Source organism: Coregonus clupeaformis, chromosome 21, assembly GCF_020615455.1.
Source record: "Coregonus clupeaformis isolate EN_2021a chromosome 21, ASM2061545v1, whole genome shotgun sequence".
Lineage (NCBI taxonomy): Eukaryota > Metazoa > Chordata > Actinopteri > Salmoniformes > Salmonidae > Coregonus > Coregonus clupeaformis.
The window spans coordinates 48,660,387-48,677,546 of record NC_059212.1 but is presented as its reverse complement, the minus strand read 5'-3'; the positions used below and the strand labels follow the sequence as shown (position 1 = coordinate 48,677,546).

General features: G+C 46.4%; 1 protein-coding gene across 3 annotated transcripts in view; it reads left to right on the top strand.

Annotated features, from left to right (window-relative positions):
- Window positions 1-17,160, top strand: part of LOC121535393 (receptor-type tyrosine-protein phosphatase F) — a 419,130-nt gene that overhangs the window by 191,206 nt on the left and 210,764 nt on the right. For all 3 annotated transcript variants that reach the window (XM_045205947.1, XM_045205949.1, XM_045205948.1), the window contains 2 exons: window positions 6,603-6,748; window positions 13,059-13,200. In XM_045205947.1, the coding sequence (XP_045061882.1) occupies window positions 6,603-6,748; window positions 13,059-13,200 (288 nt within the window). The remainder of the gene's footprint in view (window positions 1-6,602; window positions 6,749-13,058; window positions 13,201-17,160) is intronic.

Here is a 17,160-nt window from a genome sequence, read left to right as displayed (position 1 = left end):
ATGGCGGTGATAACCTCAACACATGGTAACAGCGTCCAGCCTCTGGTGTAGAGAAGGAGAAGGTACACTACATGGCCAAAATACTAGACTAAATACAAAACCTGAAAGGCACATGGACACTATATATACAAAAGTATGTGGACACCCCTTCAAATTAGTGGATTCGGCTATTTCAGCCACACTGGTGTATAGAATCGAGCACACCCACCATGCAATCTCCATAGACAAACATTGTCAGTAGAATGGCCCGTACTGAAGAGGTCAGTGACTTTCAACGTGGCACAGTCATAGAATGCCACCTTTCCAACAAGTCAGTTCGTCACATTTCTGCCCTGCTAGAGCTGCCCCGGTCAACAGTAAGTGCTGTTATGGTGAAGTGGAAACGTCTAGGAGCAACAACGGCTCGGCCGCGAAGTGGTAGGCCATACAAGCTCACAGAACGGGGCCGCCGAGTGCTGAAGCACGTAGCGCGTAAAAATCGTCTGTCCTCGGTTGCAACACTACCGAGTTCCAAACTGCCTCTGCAAGCAGCTTCGTCAGGAGCTTCATGAAATGGGTTTCCATGGCCGAGCAGCCGCACACAAGCCTAAGAACACCATGCGCAATGCCAAGCGTCGGCTGGAGTGGTGTAAAGCTCGCCGCCATTGGACTCTGGAGCAGTGTAAACGCGTTCTCTGGAGTGATGAATCACACTTCACCATCTGGCAGTACGGCGGACGAATTTGGGTTTGGCGGTTGCCAGGAGAACGCTACCTGCCCGAATGCATAGTGCCAACTGTAAAGTTTGGTGGAGTAGGAATAATGGTCTGGGGCTGTTTTTCACTTAGCTCCAGTGAAGGGAAATATTAATGCCACAGCATACAATGACATTCTAGACGATTCTGTGCTTCCAACTTTGTGGCAACAGTTTGGGGAAGACCCTTCCCTGTTTCAGCATGCCCCCGTGCACAAAGCGAGGTCCATAAAGAAATGGTTTGTCGAGATCGGTGTGGAAGAACTTGACTGGCCTGCACAGAGCTCTGACCTCAACCCTATTGAACACCTTTGGGATTAATTGAAACACTGACTGCGAGCCAGGCCTAATTGCTCAACATCAGTGCCTGACCTCACTAATGCTCTTGTGGCTGAATGGAAGCAAGTCCCCGCAGCAATGTTCCAACATCTAGGCGAAAGCTTTCCCAGAAGAGTGGAGGCTGTTATAGCAGCAAAGGGGGGACCAACTCCATATTAATGCCCATGATTTTGGAATGAGATTATCAAAATAAACTCTCTACCACATGTTCTTTTGGGAAAGCCTATTTGATTCTGAGTTCGGACATATACACTTTGTATGTGTAAACTATTTCTAAGATGCATACTTATTTCTAAGATGCATACTTATTTCTAAGATGCATACTTTCAGTTTTTTCGAACTCACTTCTCTCGCGCATAAGCATAGAGAGAGGCTGGCGCTGCTGGTGCTGGCACATGCTCAGATCAAACACACCGCTGCAGTTGACGTCCCCGAGCTGACAAGGTAAAAATCAGTCGTTCTGCCCATGAGCAAGGCAGTTCCCCGGGTGCCAATGATGTGGATGTCGATTAAGGCGAGAGAGAGGAGAGAGAGAGAGAGAGAGAGAGAGAGAGAGAGAGAGAGAGAGAGAGAGAGAGAGAGAGAGAGAGAGAGGAGAGAGAGAGAGAGAGAGGAGAGAGAGAGAGAGAGAGAGAGAGAGAGAGAGAGAGAGAGAGAGAGAGAGAGAGAGAGAGAGAGAGAGAGAGAGAGAGAGAGAGAGAGAGAGAGAGAGAGAGAGAGAGAGAGAGAGAGAGAGAGAGAGAGAGAGAGAGAGAGAGAGAGAGAGAGAGAGAGAGAGAGAGAGAGAGAGAGAGAGAGAGAGAGAGAGAGAGAGAGAGAGAGAGAGAGAGAGAGAGAGAGAGAGAGAGAGAGAGAGAGAGAGAGAGAGAGAGAGAGAGAGAGAGAGAGAGAGAGAGAGAGAGAGAGAGAGAGAGAGAGAGAGAGAGCTTGAGAGCCTTATGGAGAATTAATAGCAAGGAAAGCACCCTGCTAATGGTCCTTAAAGGCCTTAATTTAAATACCCCATTATCACGCACATACACCCACACACACACACCCTGTTAAAACATTAAAACAACCAACCTACCACCACTGATGCCATCAAGACACATTTCCTCTAAGTGTTGTTGAGTGAAAATGATAACCTGCTAATTTATTATTAATAAGAATGAATGGTTAGCACTTTGGCTTCCCGTCTATCGATCTCTGGTACTCTCCACTACGACAGAGTGGCTTTCAATTAGTTTTTCCCGTTCGTACAATGAGAAGGAAGAGATAACACTAGCCTAATTTTTGGCCACACCAGCCAACAAGCTCTACACCAGCCAACAAGCTCTACACCAGCCAACAAGCTCTACATCAGCCAACAAACTGTTAACCAGCCAACAAACTCTACTCAGCCAACAAACTCTACACCAGCCAACAAGCTCTACACCAGCCAACAAGCTCTACACCAGCCAACAAACTCTACACCAGCCAACAAGCTCTACATCAGCCAACAAATTGTAAACCAGCCAAATTAACCCTACGCCAGCCAACAAGCTCTTCTCCCTCTCCACTACACTCATTAAATTCCCCCATTTCTCAACTCATCTCTAGAATGGACTTGTCTGTTCTAGAATGTGAAAGTAGAATGGACTGTTCTAGAATGTGAAAGTAGAGTGGACTGTTCTAGAATGTGAAAGTAGAATGGACTGTTCTAGAATGTGAAAGTAGAATGGACTGTTCTAGAATGTGAAAGTAGAAATGTACTATTCTAGAATGTCAATGTCCATGGGTTTCATTCCTCACCAAGGCCCCCCTGCACCCAAACCCGTCCTTATCCCCCTGTGGTGCTGCTGAGGCATGCTGGGAAAGGTCAGGGGTTAGTCATTGTGTTTACAGGTGTTCCTAGTCACCTGTTCTGACACCTCAGGGGTTGTTTGGTTAGGAACAAAAGGGTCTCTAGGCTTAAAGCAGCAATCAACAGTTGAAACAATAACAATGCGATCCCCGCCCCTGTTTCGTTAAAAGCTGAGGGATGGGGCTGTAGAAATGTAACCACTCTCAAATTCGTAGACTGAGCTATTGATGCAAGGACTTACCATCCATGATATCAAAATTATAGTTTTAACCATGTTTTGTGGCTATAGTGTTTGTTTACATTTACTTTGTTTACAAACATTGGAGTAAAACAAGTGTATTTTTTGGGTTCTGATGGGGTACGACAGTTGAACTAAGCTCGTGAGGTATTTCTAAGGTATATTCTTCAAGAATCAATGGGTACACATCATTAATTTATAAGTCAGAAAATGGATGTAGCAACTGCTGATAGACCCTTTAAGTAACAAACAGCCAATAGTAATCTAGCTGGGAGGTCAGGAACTCTCTGACGCCTTTCATCTACTGGCACAAGCCCCAACGACCCCTGACCTTTTACCCCTGACCTCACGGACGCCTCCAATGATTCTCCAGGCATCAGGTTAACCTGACAACACCTTTAACTAATCCCTCTACACACACACACACACACACACACACACACACACACACACACACCCACACACCCACACACACACACTGTGGCTAGAGGCATCTCTGTTAATTGCCTAACCTCAATGTTATCTGATTGAAGGATCTATGTGTCAATAGAAATAATGACTTCTAGAAGGTTAGATTAGATCTCTAGAAGGTTAGATTAGATCTCTAGAAGGTTAGATTAGATCTCTTCTACTATAGTGTGGATTACAAAGACTGCCTGTCGGGTTAGGTGATGCTCCCAAGTGAAAAGGAGATGGGGGGAGCTCTGTTGAAGGGTTAAATATAGAAATGGGAGGTGTTTTTGTGACATAAAAGGTGTGTGGTTGTTTTTCTCAGTGTGTCACACAATAATACCAAAGTCAATATCTGCATGTGAAGTAGCTAGCTACAGGGCCGGCGCCAGAACGAATCAGTTGGACGGGCATTTGATTTCCATAGGTGGGTATACAGAAGATAGCCCTATTTGGTAAAAGACCAAGTCCATATTATGGCAAGAACAGCTCAAATAATCAAAGAGAAACGACAGTCCATCATTACTTTAAGACACAAAGGTCAGTCAATACGGAAGTCGCAGAAACCATCAAGCGCTATGATGAAACTGGCTCTCATGAGGACCGCCACAGGGAAGGAAGACCCAGAGTTACCTCTGCTGCAAAGGATAAGTTCATTAGAGTTACCAGCCTCAGAAATTGCAGCCCAAATAAGTGCAAGTAACAGACACATCTCAACATCAACTGTTGAGAGGAGACTGCATGAATCAGGCCTTCATGGTGGAATTGCTGCAAAGAAACCACTACTTCAGGTCACCAATAAGAAGAAGAGACTTGCTTGGGCCAAGAAACACGAGCAATGGACATTAGACCAGTGGAAATCTGTCCTTTGGTCTGGAGTCCAAATTTGAGATTTTTGGTTCCAACCGCTGTGTCTTTGTGAGACGCAGTGTAGGTGAACGGATGATCTCCACATGTGTAGTTCCCACTGTGAAGCATGGAGGAGGAGGTGTGATGGTGTGGGGGTGCTTTGCTGGTGACACTGTCTGTGATTTATTTAGAATTCAAGGCACATTCTGCAGCGATACGCCATCCCATCTGGTTTGGGCTTAGTGGGACAATAATTTGTTTTTCAACAGGACAATGACCCAACACACCTCCAGGTTGTGTAAGGGCTATTTGATCAAGAAGGAGAGTGATGGAGTCAGATGACCTGGCCTCCACAATCCCCCGACCTCAACCCAATTGAGATGGTTTGGGATGAGTCGGACCGCAGACTGAAGGAAAAGCAGCCAACAAGTGCTCAGTGTATGTGGGACTCCTTCAAGACTGTTGGAAAAGCATTCCAGGTGAAGCTGGTTGAGAGAATGCCAAGAGTGTGCAAAGCTGTCATCAAGGCAAAGGGTGGCTATTTTAAGAATCTCAAATATAAAACACTTTTTTGGTTACTACATGATTCCATATGTATTATTTTAGAGTTTTGATGTCTTCACTATTATTCTACAATGTAGAAAATAGTAAAAATAAAGAAAAACCTGTGAATGAGTGGGTGTGCCCAAACTTTTGACTGGTACTGTATGTTAACATTGCCAAAGCAAGTGAAATAGATGATAAACAAAAGTGAATTAAACAATACACAAAGTAACAGTAAACATTACACTCACAAAAGTTCCAAAAGAATAAAGACATTTCAAATGTCATATTATGTCTATATACAGTGTTGTAATGATGTGCAAATAGTTAAAGTACAAAAAGGAAAATAAATAAACATAAATATGGGTTGTATTTACAATGGTGTTTGTTCTTCACTAGTTATCCTTTTCTTGTGGCAAAATGTCACAAATCTTGCAGCTGTGATGGCACACTGTGGTATTTCACCCAATAGATAAGAGAGTTTATCCAAATTGGATTTGTTTTCGAATTCTTTGTGAATCTGTGTAATCTGAGGGAAATATGTGTCTCTAATATGGTCATACATTTGTCAGGAGGTTAGGAAGTGCACCTCAGTTTCCACCTCATTTTGTGGGCAGTGTGCACATAGCCTGTCTTCTCTTGAGAGCCAGGTCTGCCTTCGGCGGCCTTTCTCAATTGCAAGGCTATGCTCACTGAGTCTGTACATATTCAAAGATTTCCTTAATTCTGGGTCAGTCACAGAGGTCAGGTATTCTGCCACTGTGTACTCTCTGTTTAGGGCCAAATAGCATTCTAGTTTGCTCTGTTTTTTTGTAAATTCTTTCCAATGTGTCAAGTAATTATATTTTTGTTTTCTCATGATTTGGTTGGGTCTAATTCTCTCTCTCTCTCTCTCTCTCTCTCTCTCTCTCTCTCTCGCTCTCTCTCTCTCTCTCTCTCTCTCTCTCTCTCTCTCTCTCTCGTCTCTCCCCCCTCTACTCTCTCCTCTCTCTCTCTCTCTCTCTCTCTCTCTCTCTCTCTCTCTCTCCCCCTCTACTCTCTCTCTCTCTCTCTCTCTCTCTCTCTCTCTCTCTCTCTCTCTCTCTCTCTCTCTGTCTCTCTCTCTCTCCCCCTCTACTCTCTCTCTCTCTCTCTCTCTCTCTCTCTCTCTCTCTCTGTCTCTCTCTCTCTCTCCCCCTCTACCTCTCTCTCTCTCTCTCTCTCTCTCTCTCTCTCTCTCTCTCTCTCTCTCTCCCCCTCTACCTCTCTCTCTCTCTCTCTCTCTCTCTCTCTCTCTCTCTCTCTCTCTCTCACTCTCTCTCTCTCCCCCTCTACCTCTCTCTCTCTCTCTCTCTCTCTCTCTCTCTCCCCCTCTACCTCTCTCTCTCTCTCTCTCTCTCTCTCTCTCTCTCTCTCTCTCTCTCTCTCACTCTCTCTCTCTCCCCCTCTACCTCTCTCTCACTCTCTCTCTCTCCCCCTCTACCTCTCTCACTCTCTCTCTCTCCCCCTCTACCTCTCTCTCACTCTCTCTCTCTCCCCCTCTACCTCTCTCTCACTCTCTCTCTCTCCCCCTCTACCTCTCTCTCCTACATTGCATTGTACCATGAAAGTATTTTAGAAATAATATGATCTCTCCCTCTCTCCCTCAGGCTTGCCAAGTTTCATCAAGTCTCCCGAGGACCAGACTGGCATATCGGGTGGCGTAGCGTCCTTCGTGTGCCAGGCCACAGGAGATCCCAAACCCAGGATCACTTGGATGAAGAAGGGCAAGAAAGTCAGCTCCCAGCGCTTTGAGGTACGCATGGAGAATCACACATAGTACACACAGGGAGACAGGGAGACACACAGGGAGACAGACAGGGAGACAGGCAGGGAGACAGGCAGGGAGACAGGCAGGGAGACAGGCAGGGAGACAGGCAGGGAGACAGGCAGGGAGACAGGCAGGGAGACACACAGGGAGACAGGCAGGGAGACAGGCAGGGAGACAGGCAGGGAGACAGACAGGGAGACACACAGGGAGACAGGGAGACAGGCAGGGAGACAGGCAGGGAGACAGACAGGGAGACAGGCAGGGAGACACACAGGGAGACAGGCAGGGAGACAGGCAGGGAGACAGGCAGGGAGACAGGCAGGGAGACAGACAGGGAGACAGGCAGGGAGACAGGCAGGGAGACACACAGGGAGACACACAGGGAGACAGGGAGACAGGCAGGGAGACAGGCAGGGAGACAGGCAGGGAGACAGACAGGGAGACAGGCAGGGAAACAGGAGACACACAGGGAGACAGGGGAGACAGGCAGGGAGACAGGCAGGGAGACAGGCAGGAGACAGACAGGAGACAGGCAGGGAGACAGGCAGGGAGACAGGCAGGGAGACAGGCAGGGAGACAGGCAGGGAGACACACAGGGAGACAGGCAGGGAGACAGGCAGGGAGAAAGACAGGGAGACAGGCAGGGAGACAGGCAGGGAGACACGCAGGGAGACAGGCAGGGAGACAGGGAGACAGGCAGGGAGACAGGCAGGGAGACAGGCAGGGAGACAGGCAGGGAGACAGGCAGGGAGACACACAGGGAGACAGGCAGGGAGACAGGCAGGGAGACAGGCAGGGAGACAGACAGGGAGACAGGCAGGGAGACAGGCAGGGAGACAGACAGGGAGACAGGCAGGGAGACAGGCAGGGAGACACACAGGGAGACAGGCAGGGAGACAGGCAGGGAGACAGGCAGGGAGACAGACAGGGAGACAGGCAGGGAGACACACAGGGAGACAGGGAGACAGGCAGGGAGACAGGCAGGGAGACAGGCAGGGAGACAGACAGGGAGACAGGCAGGGAGACACACAGGGAGACAGGCAGGGAGACAGGCAGGGAGACAGGCAGGGAGACAGACAGGGAGACAGGCAGGGAGACAGGCGGGGAGACACACAGGGAGACAGGGAGGGAGGCAGGGAGACAGGCAGGGAGACAGGCAGGGAGGCACACAGGGAGACAGGGAGACAGGCAGGGAGACAGGCAGGGAGACAGGCAGGGAGACAGACAGGGAGACACACAGGGAGACAGGCAGGGAGACAGGCAGGGAGACACACAGGGAGACAGGCAGGGAGACAGGCAGGGAGACAGGCAGGGAGACACACAGGGAGACAGGCAGGGAGACAGGCAGGGAGACACACAGGGAGACAGGCAGGGAGACAGGCAGGGAGACAGGCAGGGAGACAGGCAGAGAGACACACAGGGAGACAGGCAGGGAGACAGGCAGGGAGACAGGCAGGGAGACAGGCAGGGAGACACGCAGGGAGACACGCAGGGAGACAGGCAGGGAGACAGACAGGGAGACAGGCAGGGAGACAGGCAGGGAGACACGCAGGGAGACAGGCAGGGAGACAGGCAGGGAGACAGGCAGGGAGACAGACAGGGAGACAGGCAGGGAGACAGGCAGGGAGAAAGGCAGGGAGATAGGGAGGCAGGCAGGGAGAAAGGCAGGGATGGTTGGATTGAGACAGGGAGACAGGCAGGGAGACAGGAAGGGAGACAGGCAGGGAGACAGGCAGGGAGACAGACAGGGAGACAGGCAGGGAGACACGCAGGGAGACAGGCAGGGAGACAGGCAGGGAGACAGGCAGGGAGACAGGCAGGGAGACAGGCAGGGAGATAGGGAGGCAGGCAGGGAGAAAGGCAGGGATGGTTGGATTGAGACAGGGAGACAGGCAGGGAGACAGGAAGGGAGACAGGCAGGGAGACAGGCAGGGAGACAGACAGGGAGACAGGCAGGGAGACAGACAGGGAGACAGGCAGGGAGACAGGCAGGGAGACAGACAGGGAGACAGACAGGGAGACAGGCATGGAGACAGGCAGGGAGAAGAGACAGGGAGACAGGCAGGGAGACAGGCAGGGAGACAGGCAGGGAAACATACAGGGAGACAGGCAGGGAGACAGACAGGTAGACAGGCAGGGAGTAAGGGAGACAGGCAGGGAGACAGACAGACAGGGAGACAGGCAGGGAGACATACAGGGAGACAGGCAGGGAGACAGACAGGGAGACAGGCAGGGAGACAGGCAGGGAGATAGGGAGGCAGGCAGGGAGAAAGGCAGGGATGGTTGGATTGAGACAGGGAGACAGGCAGGGTGACAGGCAGGGAGACAGGCAGGCAGGCAGGGATGGGTGGAGACAGGGAGACACACACATAGCATGAAAGACTCGCAGGCAAACACACTCTTTGTCTGTCTGTTTCTCTCTCTCTCTCAATTCAATTCAATTCAATTCAATTCAATAGACTTTATTGACATGGCAAGTTAAATTACTTACATTGTCAAAGTATACATATAACAAAAATGGTGGGACCAACAGCAATAATAATAGTAGTAGTGGAAATGGGATTATCAGTAACAGCAACTACAACAACAATATTAATGAGAATAACAATACATTAAAGCAATAGTAGTCGACCAGTCTCAACATGACTGAGAGGACACATTACATGGTATGAAAGCCAAAACAAAACAGGTAATATTATTGACATTACATTACACTTTTTACTGGCTGTCCCTCAGGTTGTGGCAGGAGGACACATTTGGCTGCCAAAATTGCACACGTTGGCTTTTCACCCAATAAATATTAGATTTTTCCTTCCTCTTTTATAGTTTCAAATTATTTGTACTGTATGATGATTGGGAAAGAAAGATTGTCTTAGGTCTGAGTATTTGTCACAGTGTAATAGGAAATGCAGCTCTGTCTCTAACTCTCCCCGGGGGCAGAGTGAGCACAGCCTGTCCTCTCTGGGCAGCCAGGTTTGCCTGTGACGACCGGTCTCTATAGCCAGACTGTGCTCACTGAGTCTGTACCTAGTCATTGTTTTCCTCAGTTTTCTATCAGTCACAGTGGTCAGATAGTCTTTCACCATGTACTGTCTGTTTAGAGCCAAATAGCATTGAAGTTTACTTTTATTTTTTTGTGGTGTCTTTCCAATAGGTGATATATTTTGCTTTTTGCTTTGTGATGATTTGGTTCGGCCAGATTTTCTGAGTGCTGTCCTGAGGTTGGTTTTGGTTAGTGAACTGAGCCTCAGAACCAGCTGGCTGAGGGGACTCTTCTCTTGTTTCATCTCTTGACATAGTTGAGCTGTGTGATGGAATGTTTTGGGGTCACTTGTTTATAGACGGTTGTAAAATGTGATGGCTCTTTTTTCTATTAGAGCAAGGAGGGGGTATTGGCCCAATCCTGCTCTACATGCGTTATTTTGAGTTTTTCTTTGTATTTGCAATACAGTCTTGCAAAACTCTGCATGCAGTATTTTGATTGGATGTTTGTCCCATTTGGTAAATTCAGTATTAGAGAGAGGACCCCATATTTCGCTGCCATATAGAGCAATTGGTTCTATAACTGATTGGAACATTTTGAGCCAGATTCTAATTGGAATTTCGATTTTAATATTCCTTTTAATGGCATAGAATGCTCTTCTTGCTTTGTCTTTCAGCTCATTCACAGCCATGTGAAAGCTACCTGTGTTGCTGATATTTAGTCCTAGATACGTGTAATATTTGGTGTGTTCTAATAGAACTGTGTCCAAATAGAATGTATATTTGTCATCCTGATTTCCGGACCTTTTTGAGAATATCATTATATTCCTTTTTTTTTAATTAACGGTCAGAGCCCAGGTCTGACAGAATCTGTGCAGATGATCTACAGTGAGGGAACGTTTTTGTACGTTTGCCCACTGACAAAGAAATGATCAGTCTATAATTTTAAAGGTAGGTTTATTTGAACTGTGAGAGACAGAATAACAACAACAAAATCCAGAAAAACGCATGTAAAAAATGTTATAAATTGATTAGCATTTTAATGAGGGAAATAAGTATTTGACCCCTCTGCAAAACATGACTTAGTACTTGGTGGCAAAACTCTTGTTGGGAATCACAGAGGTCAGACGTTTCTTGTAGTTGGCCACCAGGTTTGCACACATCTCAGGAGGGATTTTGTCCCACTCCTCTTTGCAGATCTTCTCCAAGTCATTAAGGTTTCGAGGCTGACGTTTGGCAACTCGAACCTTCAGCTCCCTCCACAGATTTTCTATGGAATTAAGGTCTGGAGACTGGCTAGGCCACTCCAGGACCTTAATGTGCTTCTTCTTGAGCCACTCCTTTGTTGCCTTGGCCGTGTGTTTTGGGTCATTGTCATGCTGGAATACCCATCCACAACCCATTTTCAATGCCCTGGATGAGGGAAGGAGGTTCTCACCCAAGATTTGACGGTACATGGCCCCGTCCATCGTCCCTTTGATGCGGTGAAGTTGTCCTGTCCCTTTAGCAGAAAAACACCCCCAAAGCATAATGTTTCCACCTCCATGTTTGACGGTGGGGATGGTGTTCTTGGGGTCAAAGGCAGCATTCCTCCTCCTCCAAACACGGCGAGTTGAGTTGATGCCAAAGAGCTCCATTTTGGTCTCATCTGACCACAACACTTTCACCCAGTTCTCCTCTGAATCATTCAGATGTTCATTGCAAACTTCAGACGGGCCTGTATATGTGCTTTCTTGAGCAGGGGGACCTTGCGGGCGCTGCAGGATTTCAGTCCTTCACAGCGTAGTGTGTTACCAATTCTTGGTGACTATGGTCCCAGCTGCCTTGAGATCATTGACAAGATCCTCCCGTGTAGTTCTGGGCTGATTCCTCACCATTCTCATGATCATTGCAACTCCACGAGGTGAGATCTTGCATGTAGTCCCAGGCCGACGGAGATTGACAGTTATTTTGTGTTTCTTCCATTTGCGAATAATCTCACCAACTGTTGTCACCTTATCGACAAGCTGCTTGGCGATGGTCTTGTAGCCCATTCCAGCCTTGTGTAGGTCTACAATCATGTCCCTGACATCCTTGGAGAGCTCTTTGGTCTTGGCCATGGTGGAGAGTTTGGAATCTGATTGATTGATTGCTTCTGTGGACAGGTGTCTTTTATACAGGTAACAAGCTGAGATTAGGAGCACTCCCTTTAAGAGTGTGCTCCTAATCTCAGCTCGTTACTTGTATAAAAGACACCTGGGAGCCAGAAATCTTTCTGATTGAGAGGGGGTCAAATACTTATTTCCCTCATTAAAATGCAAATCAATTTATAACATTTTTGACATGCGTTTTTCTGGATTTTTTTGTTGTTATTCTGTCTCTCACTGTTCAAATAAACCTACCATTAAAATTATAAATTGATCATTTCTTTGTCAGTGGGCAAACGTACAAAATCAGCAGGGGATCAAATACTTTTTTCCCTCACTGTACAGTGGGGGAAAAAAGTATTTAGTCAGCCACCAATTGTGCAAGTTCTCCCACTTAAAAAGATGAGAGAGGCCTGTAATCTTCTTAAAGAAGAAGTTACAGGTCTGTGAGAGACATAAATCTTGCTTGTTTGTAGGTGACCAAATACTTATTTTCCACCATAATTTGCAAATAAATTCATTAAAAATCCTACAATGTGATTTTCTGGATTTTTTTTTCTCATTTTGTCTGTCATAGTTGACGTGTACCTATGATGAAAATTACAGGCCTCTCTCATCTTTTTAAGTGGGAGAACTTGCACAATTGGTGGCTGACTAAATACATTTTTCCCCACTGTATATATCTCGCTCTTTCTTTCTTTCTCTCTTTCTCTCTCTCTCTCTCTCTCTCTCTCTCTCTCTCTCTCTCTCTCTCTCTCTCTCAGTCTGAGGGGTCAGTCACATCAGTACTGTTAGCACCTCTGAACGTCATTTGCCAACTGAGTGCGTACCAATTTTACGTGTAGAATCGCTTGAAATATATTGTCAGTCAGACATCTACAGCTGGTGGAAACACAGTGTGCTGGACGATTGGCAGACCAACACTAGATCCACATTCAGTGTGATGTGTGCTAGCCTTAATGGCTTGGTTACATCCAACACAACATATGTGTGTCTCCTGTCTTCTGTGTGTGTGATTTGTAACCTGGCAACCTCAGTACAGCTCGGTTTGGCCCTATAGTGTGAAGATGTTTAATAAGAAGTTGTCTCATGTCTATTCCATCAATCAATTAAAATGTCACCAGTCTCCACTAGCAAGAACAGTAAAATACACTGTCTCATGCCTCCTGTGTGTGTGTCTCTGCCAGGTGATCGAGTTTGATGATGGTTCTGGGTCTGTGCTGAGGATCCAACCCCTGAGGACACACAGAGACGAGGCCCTGTACGAGTGTACAGCCACCAACAGTGGCGGAGAGATCAACACTAGTGCCAAACTCACCGTGCTAGAAGGTAAGAGGTTTCTGTAGTCTCTCTCTGTTTATCTGTCTCAAAATCCCTCTCTCTCTCTTCTCTCTCTTCTCTCTCTCTCTCTCTCTCTCTCTGTCTCTGTCTCTGTCTCTGTCTCTGTCTCTCTCTCTCTCTCTCTCTCTCTCTCTCTCTCTCTCTCTCTCTCTCAAAATGTAATGGCTTTATTGGCATGGGAAACGTATGTTAACATTGCCAAAGCAAGTGAAGTAGATAATAAACAAAAGTGAAATAAATATTTAACATTACACTCAGAAGTTCCAAAATAATAAAGACATTTCAAATGTCATATTATGTCTATATACTGTCTCTATATTTCCCTCTGTCTCTCAATTAAAATGAAATACAAAGGGCTTTATTTGCAGGGGAAACATTCAGTATGTTTACATTGCCAAAGTAAAGGGAAATAAACAATAAACAAAAGGGAAATAACCAATGGAAACATTAGTAAACATTACACTCACAAAAGTTTTAAAAGAATAGAGATGTTTCAAATGTTCTATTATTAGCTGTGTCCAGTGTTGTAACAATGTGCAAATAGTAGAAGGAGGCCCTCCTGTAGCTCATTTGGTAGAGCGTGGTGCTTGCAACGCCAGGGTTGTGGGTTCGATTCCCACGGCGGGGCCAGTATGAAAAATGTATGCACTCACTAACTGTAAGTCGCTCTGGATAAGAGCGTCTGCTAAATGACTAAACTGTTAAGTATGAAAGGGAAAATAAATAAACAGCTAGTTGCCCTTTTCTCATGGCAACGGGCCACAAATCTTGACCCTGCGTTATTTTTTCGCCTAACAGACATGGGAGTTTATCAATGTTTGATTTGTTTTCAAATTCTTTGTGGGTCTGAATGATGTGTGGAAAATACAGTATTTGCCTCTGTAATTCATACATAAACATTTGTGAACCCTGAGGCAATGTTCTGCTTTGGCTGCTGTGTCTTCATACAGACTCCACAAGGGGTTTGACTTCTCCTAGATATGATATGATAACATCACAGCCATTACATGTTGTCTGTCCACCAAATGGAGGTTTCAACAGTACGTTGTCCTGGGGTTACGGTTAAGATGAATTGAAATAAAGCTTCTGGAAGCCCGCTTCAATGTTCCGACACTAAATGGATTCATTTTATTCAAATAAAGCTTATGGAAGCCCTCTTCAATGTTCCGACACTACAATTGATCTCTTTTATTGAAATAAAACTTCTGGAAGCCCGCTTCAATGTTCCGACACTACAACTGATCTCTTTTATTCAAATAAAGCTTCTGGAAGCCCGCTTCAATGTTCCGACACTAAATGGATTCATTTTATTCAAATAAAGCTTCTGGAAGCCCGCTTCAATGTTCCGACACTACAACTGATCTCTTTTATTCAAATAAAGCTTCTGGAAGCCCGCTTCAATGTTCCGACACTGCAACTGATCTCTTTTATCCGTTTTAAAATCTATTTTCTTTTCCTTCCAAGTCAGAGATGTATTGGATGATGTCATCATGTGGTCTTGCGTAATCTTGCTGGAGGGTCTATGGCAGGCTTTCATAGTGAAGAGAGAAGTGTTTATTTTCTTTGCACAATGGGGGAAAGGAGTGTGTGTGTGTGTGTGTGTGTGTGTGTGTGTGTGTGTGTGTGTGTGTGTGTGTGAGTGTTAATTCTGGTAAAATGACATGAGCCACACGTGAATACGTTGAGATGAATGAGAATAATCTCAGAGATCAGAAATCTGGTCATTTAGTGTAAAAAAACAGACATGGCCTGCGATGGCACCCTTCTCCCTATGGGCCCTGGTCAAAAGTAGTACCCTATATAGGGTGTAGGATGCCATTTGGGACTGATATCACTCATAAACAACATGTAGCCTACTGGTGTGTACATCAAGAATTAGTGTGTGACCCCAGTGGACTGTTTAATCAGGTCAATGAGTCTGGCAGAGTTGTATCTGATCAAGACTGGATTGTTATGCCTTTGTATCTGATAAAGAATGTGTTTTTGTAATGATGTAGAGGCTTTAATTGAGGAAGTTAGCTGGTAGAGAGAACAGTTTATAGATTTACTGTATCAAAAGGATCTATTTGTCCATCTCCTCTCTCTCTCTCTCTCTCCCTCTCTCTCTCTCCCCTCTCTCCCTCTCCCTCTCCCTCTCCCTCTCCCTCTCCTCTCTCTCTCTCTCTCTCTCTCTCTCTCTCTCTCTCTCTCTCTCTCTCTCTCTCTCTCTCTCTCTCCCTCTCCCTCTCTCTCTCTCTCTCTCTCTCCTCTCTCTCCCTCTCCCTCTCTCTCTCTCTCCCTCTCCCTCTCCCTCTCCCTCTCCCTCTCCCTCTCTCTCCCTCTCTCTCTCTCTCTCTCTCTCTCTCCCTCTCCCTCTCCCTCTCTCTCTCTCTCTCTCTCTCTCCCTCTCCCCTCCCTCTCCCTCTCCCTCTCCCTCTCCCTCTCCCTCTCCCTCTCCCTCTCCCTCTCTCTCTCTCTCTCTCTCTCTCTCTCTCTCTCTCTCTCTCTCTCTCTCTCTCTCTCTCTCTCTCTCTCTCTCTCTCTCTCTCTCTCTCTCTCTCTCTCTCTCTCTCTCTCTCTCTCTCTCTCTCTCTCTCTCTCTCTCTCTCTCTCTCTCCTCTCTCTCTCTCTCTCTCTCTCTCTCTCTCTCTCTCTCTCTCTCTCTCTCTCTCTCCCTCTCCCTCTCCCTCTCTCTCTCTCTCTCCCTCTCCCTCTCTCTCTCTCTCTCTCTCTCTCTCTCTCTCTCTCTCTCTCTCTCTCTCCCTCTCTCTCTCTCTCTCTCTCTCTCTCTCTCTCTCCCTCTCTCTCTCCCTCTCCCTCTCTCTCTTTCTCTCTCTGATGTGCTAGATGACTCTACATCCTAGAACACACGCACATGCACACATACACACAGTTTGTTCAAGTCTATTCTTAGTCCATTGTTTGTAGCCTGGTGATCTGTCAAGTTCACTTTAACTGAACAGTGAAAAACCACAAGCAGCAGCAGAGAGAGAGAGAGAGAGAGATTGAACGGTCATTCTCTCTAATAACTCTCTAAAAGGACTGACTCTCTCTACCCTCTATTACCAAATGAATGTCCCACCGACTGGGATTGGATTGGCAGAATAAGGAATTAATTCCCAGAATATTAAATAATCATAATTAGTTATTAATTAATATGCCTCTTTCTCTGCTGAGCTAAAACCTTTAATTCAACTAACACTTTGCCACCTTTCGTATTGGAATATACAGTGGGGAAAAAAAGTATTTAGTCAGCCACCAATTGTGCAAGTTCTCCCACTTAAAAAGATGAGAGAGGCCTGTAATTTTCATCATAGGTACACGTCAACTATGACAGACAAATTGAGAGAGAAAAAATCCAGAAAATCACATTGTAGGATTTTTAATGAATTTATTTGCAAATTATGGTGGAAAATAAGTATTTGGTCACCTACAAACAAGCAAGATTTCTGGCTCTCACAGACCTGTAACTTCTTGTTTAAGAGGCTCCTCTGTCCTCCACTCGTTACCTGTATTAATGGCACCTGTTTAAACTTGTTATCAGTATAAAAGACACCTGTCCACAACCTCAAACAGTCACACTCCAAACTCCACTATGGCCAAGACCAAAGAGCTGTCAAAGGACACCAGAAACAAAATTGTAGACCTGCACCAGGCTGGGAAGACTGAATCTGCAACAGGTAAGCAGCTTGGTTTGAAGAAATCAACTGTGGGAGCAATTATTAGGAAATGGAAGACATACAAGACCACTGATAATCTCCCTCGATCTGGGGCTCCACGCAAAATATCACCCCGTGGGGTCAAAATGATCACAAGAACGGTGAGCAAAAATCCCAGATTTACACGATCAGTTGTAGTAACGTGGCTGGGTCTTTCAGCATGACAATGATCCCAAACACACCGCCCGGGCAACGAAGGAGTGGCTTCGTAAGAAGCATTTCAAGGTCCTGGAGTGGCCTAGCCAGTCTC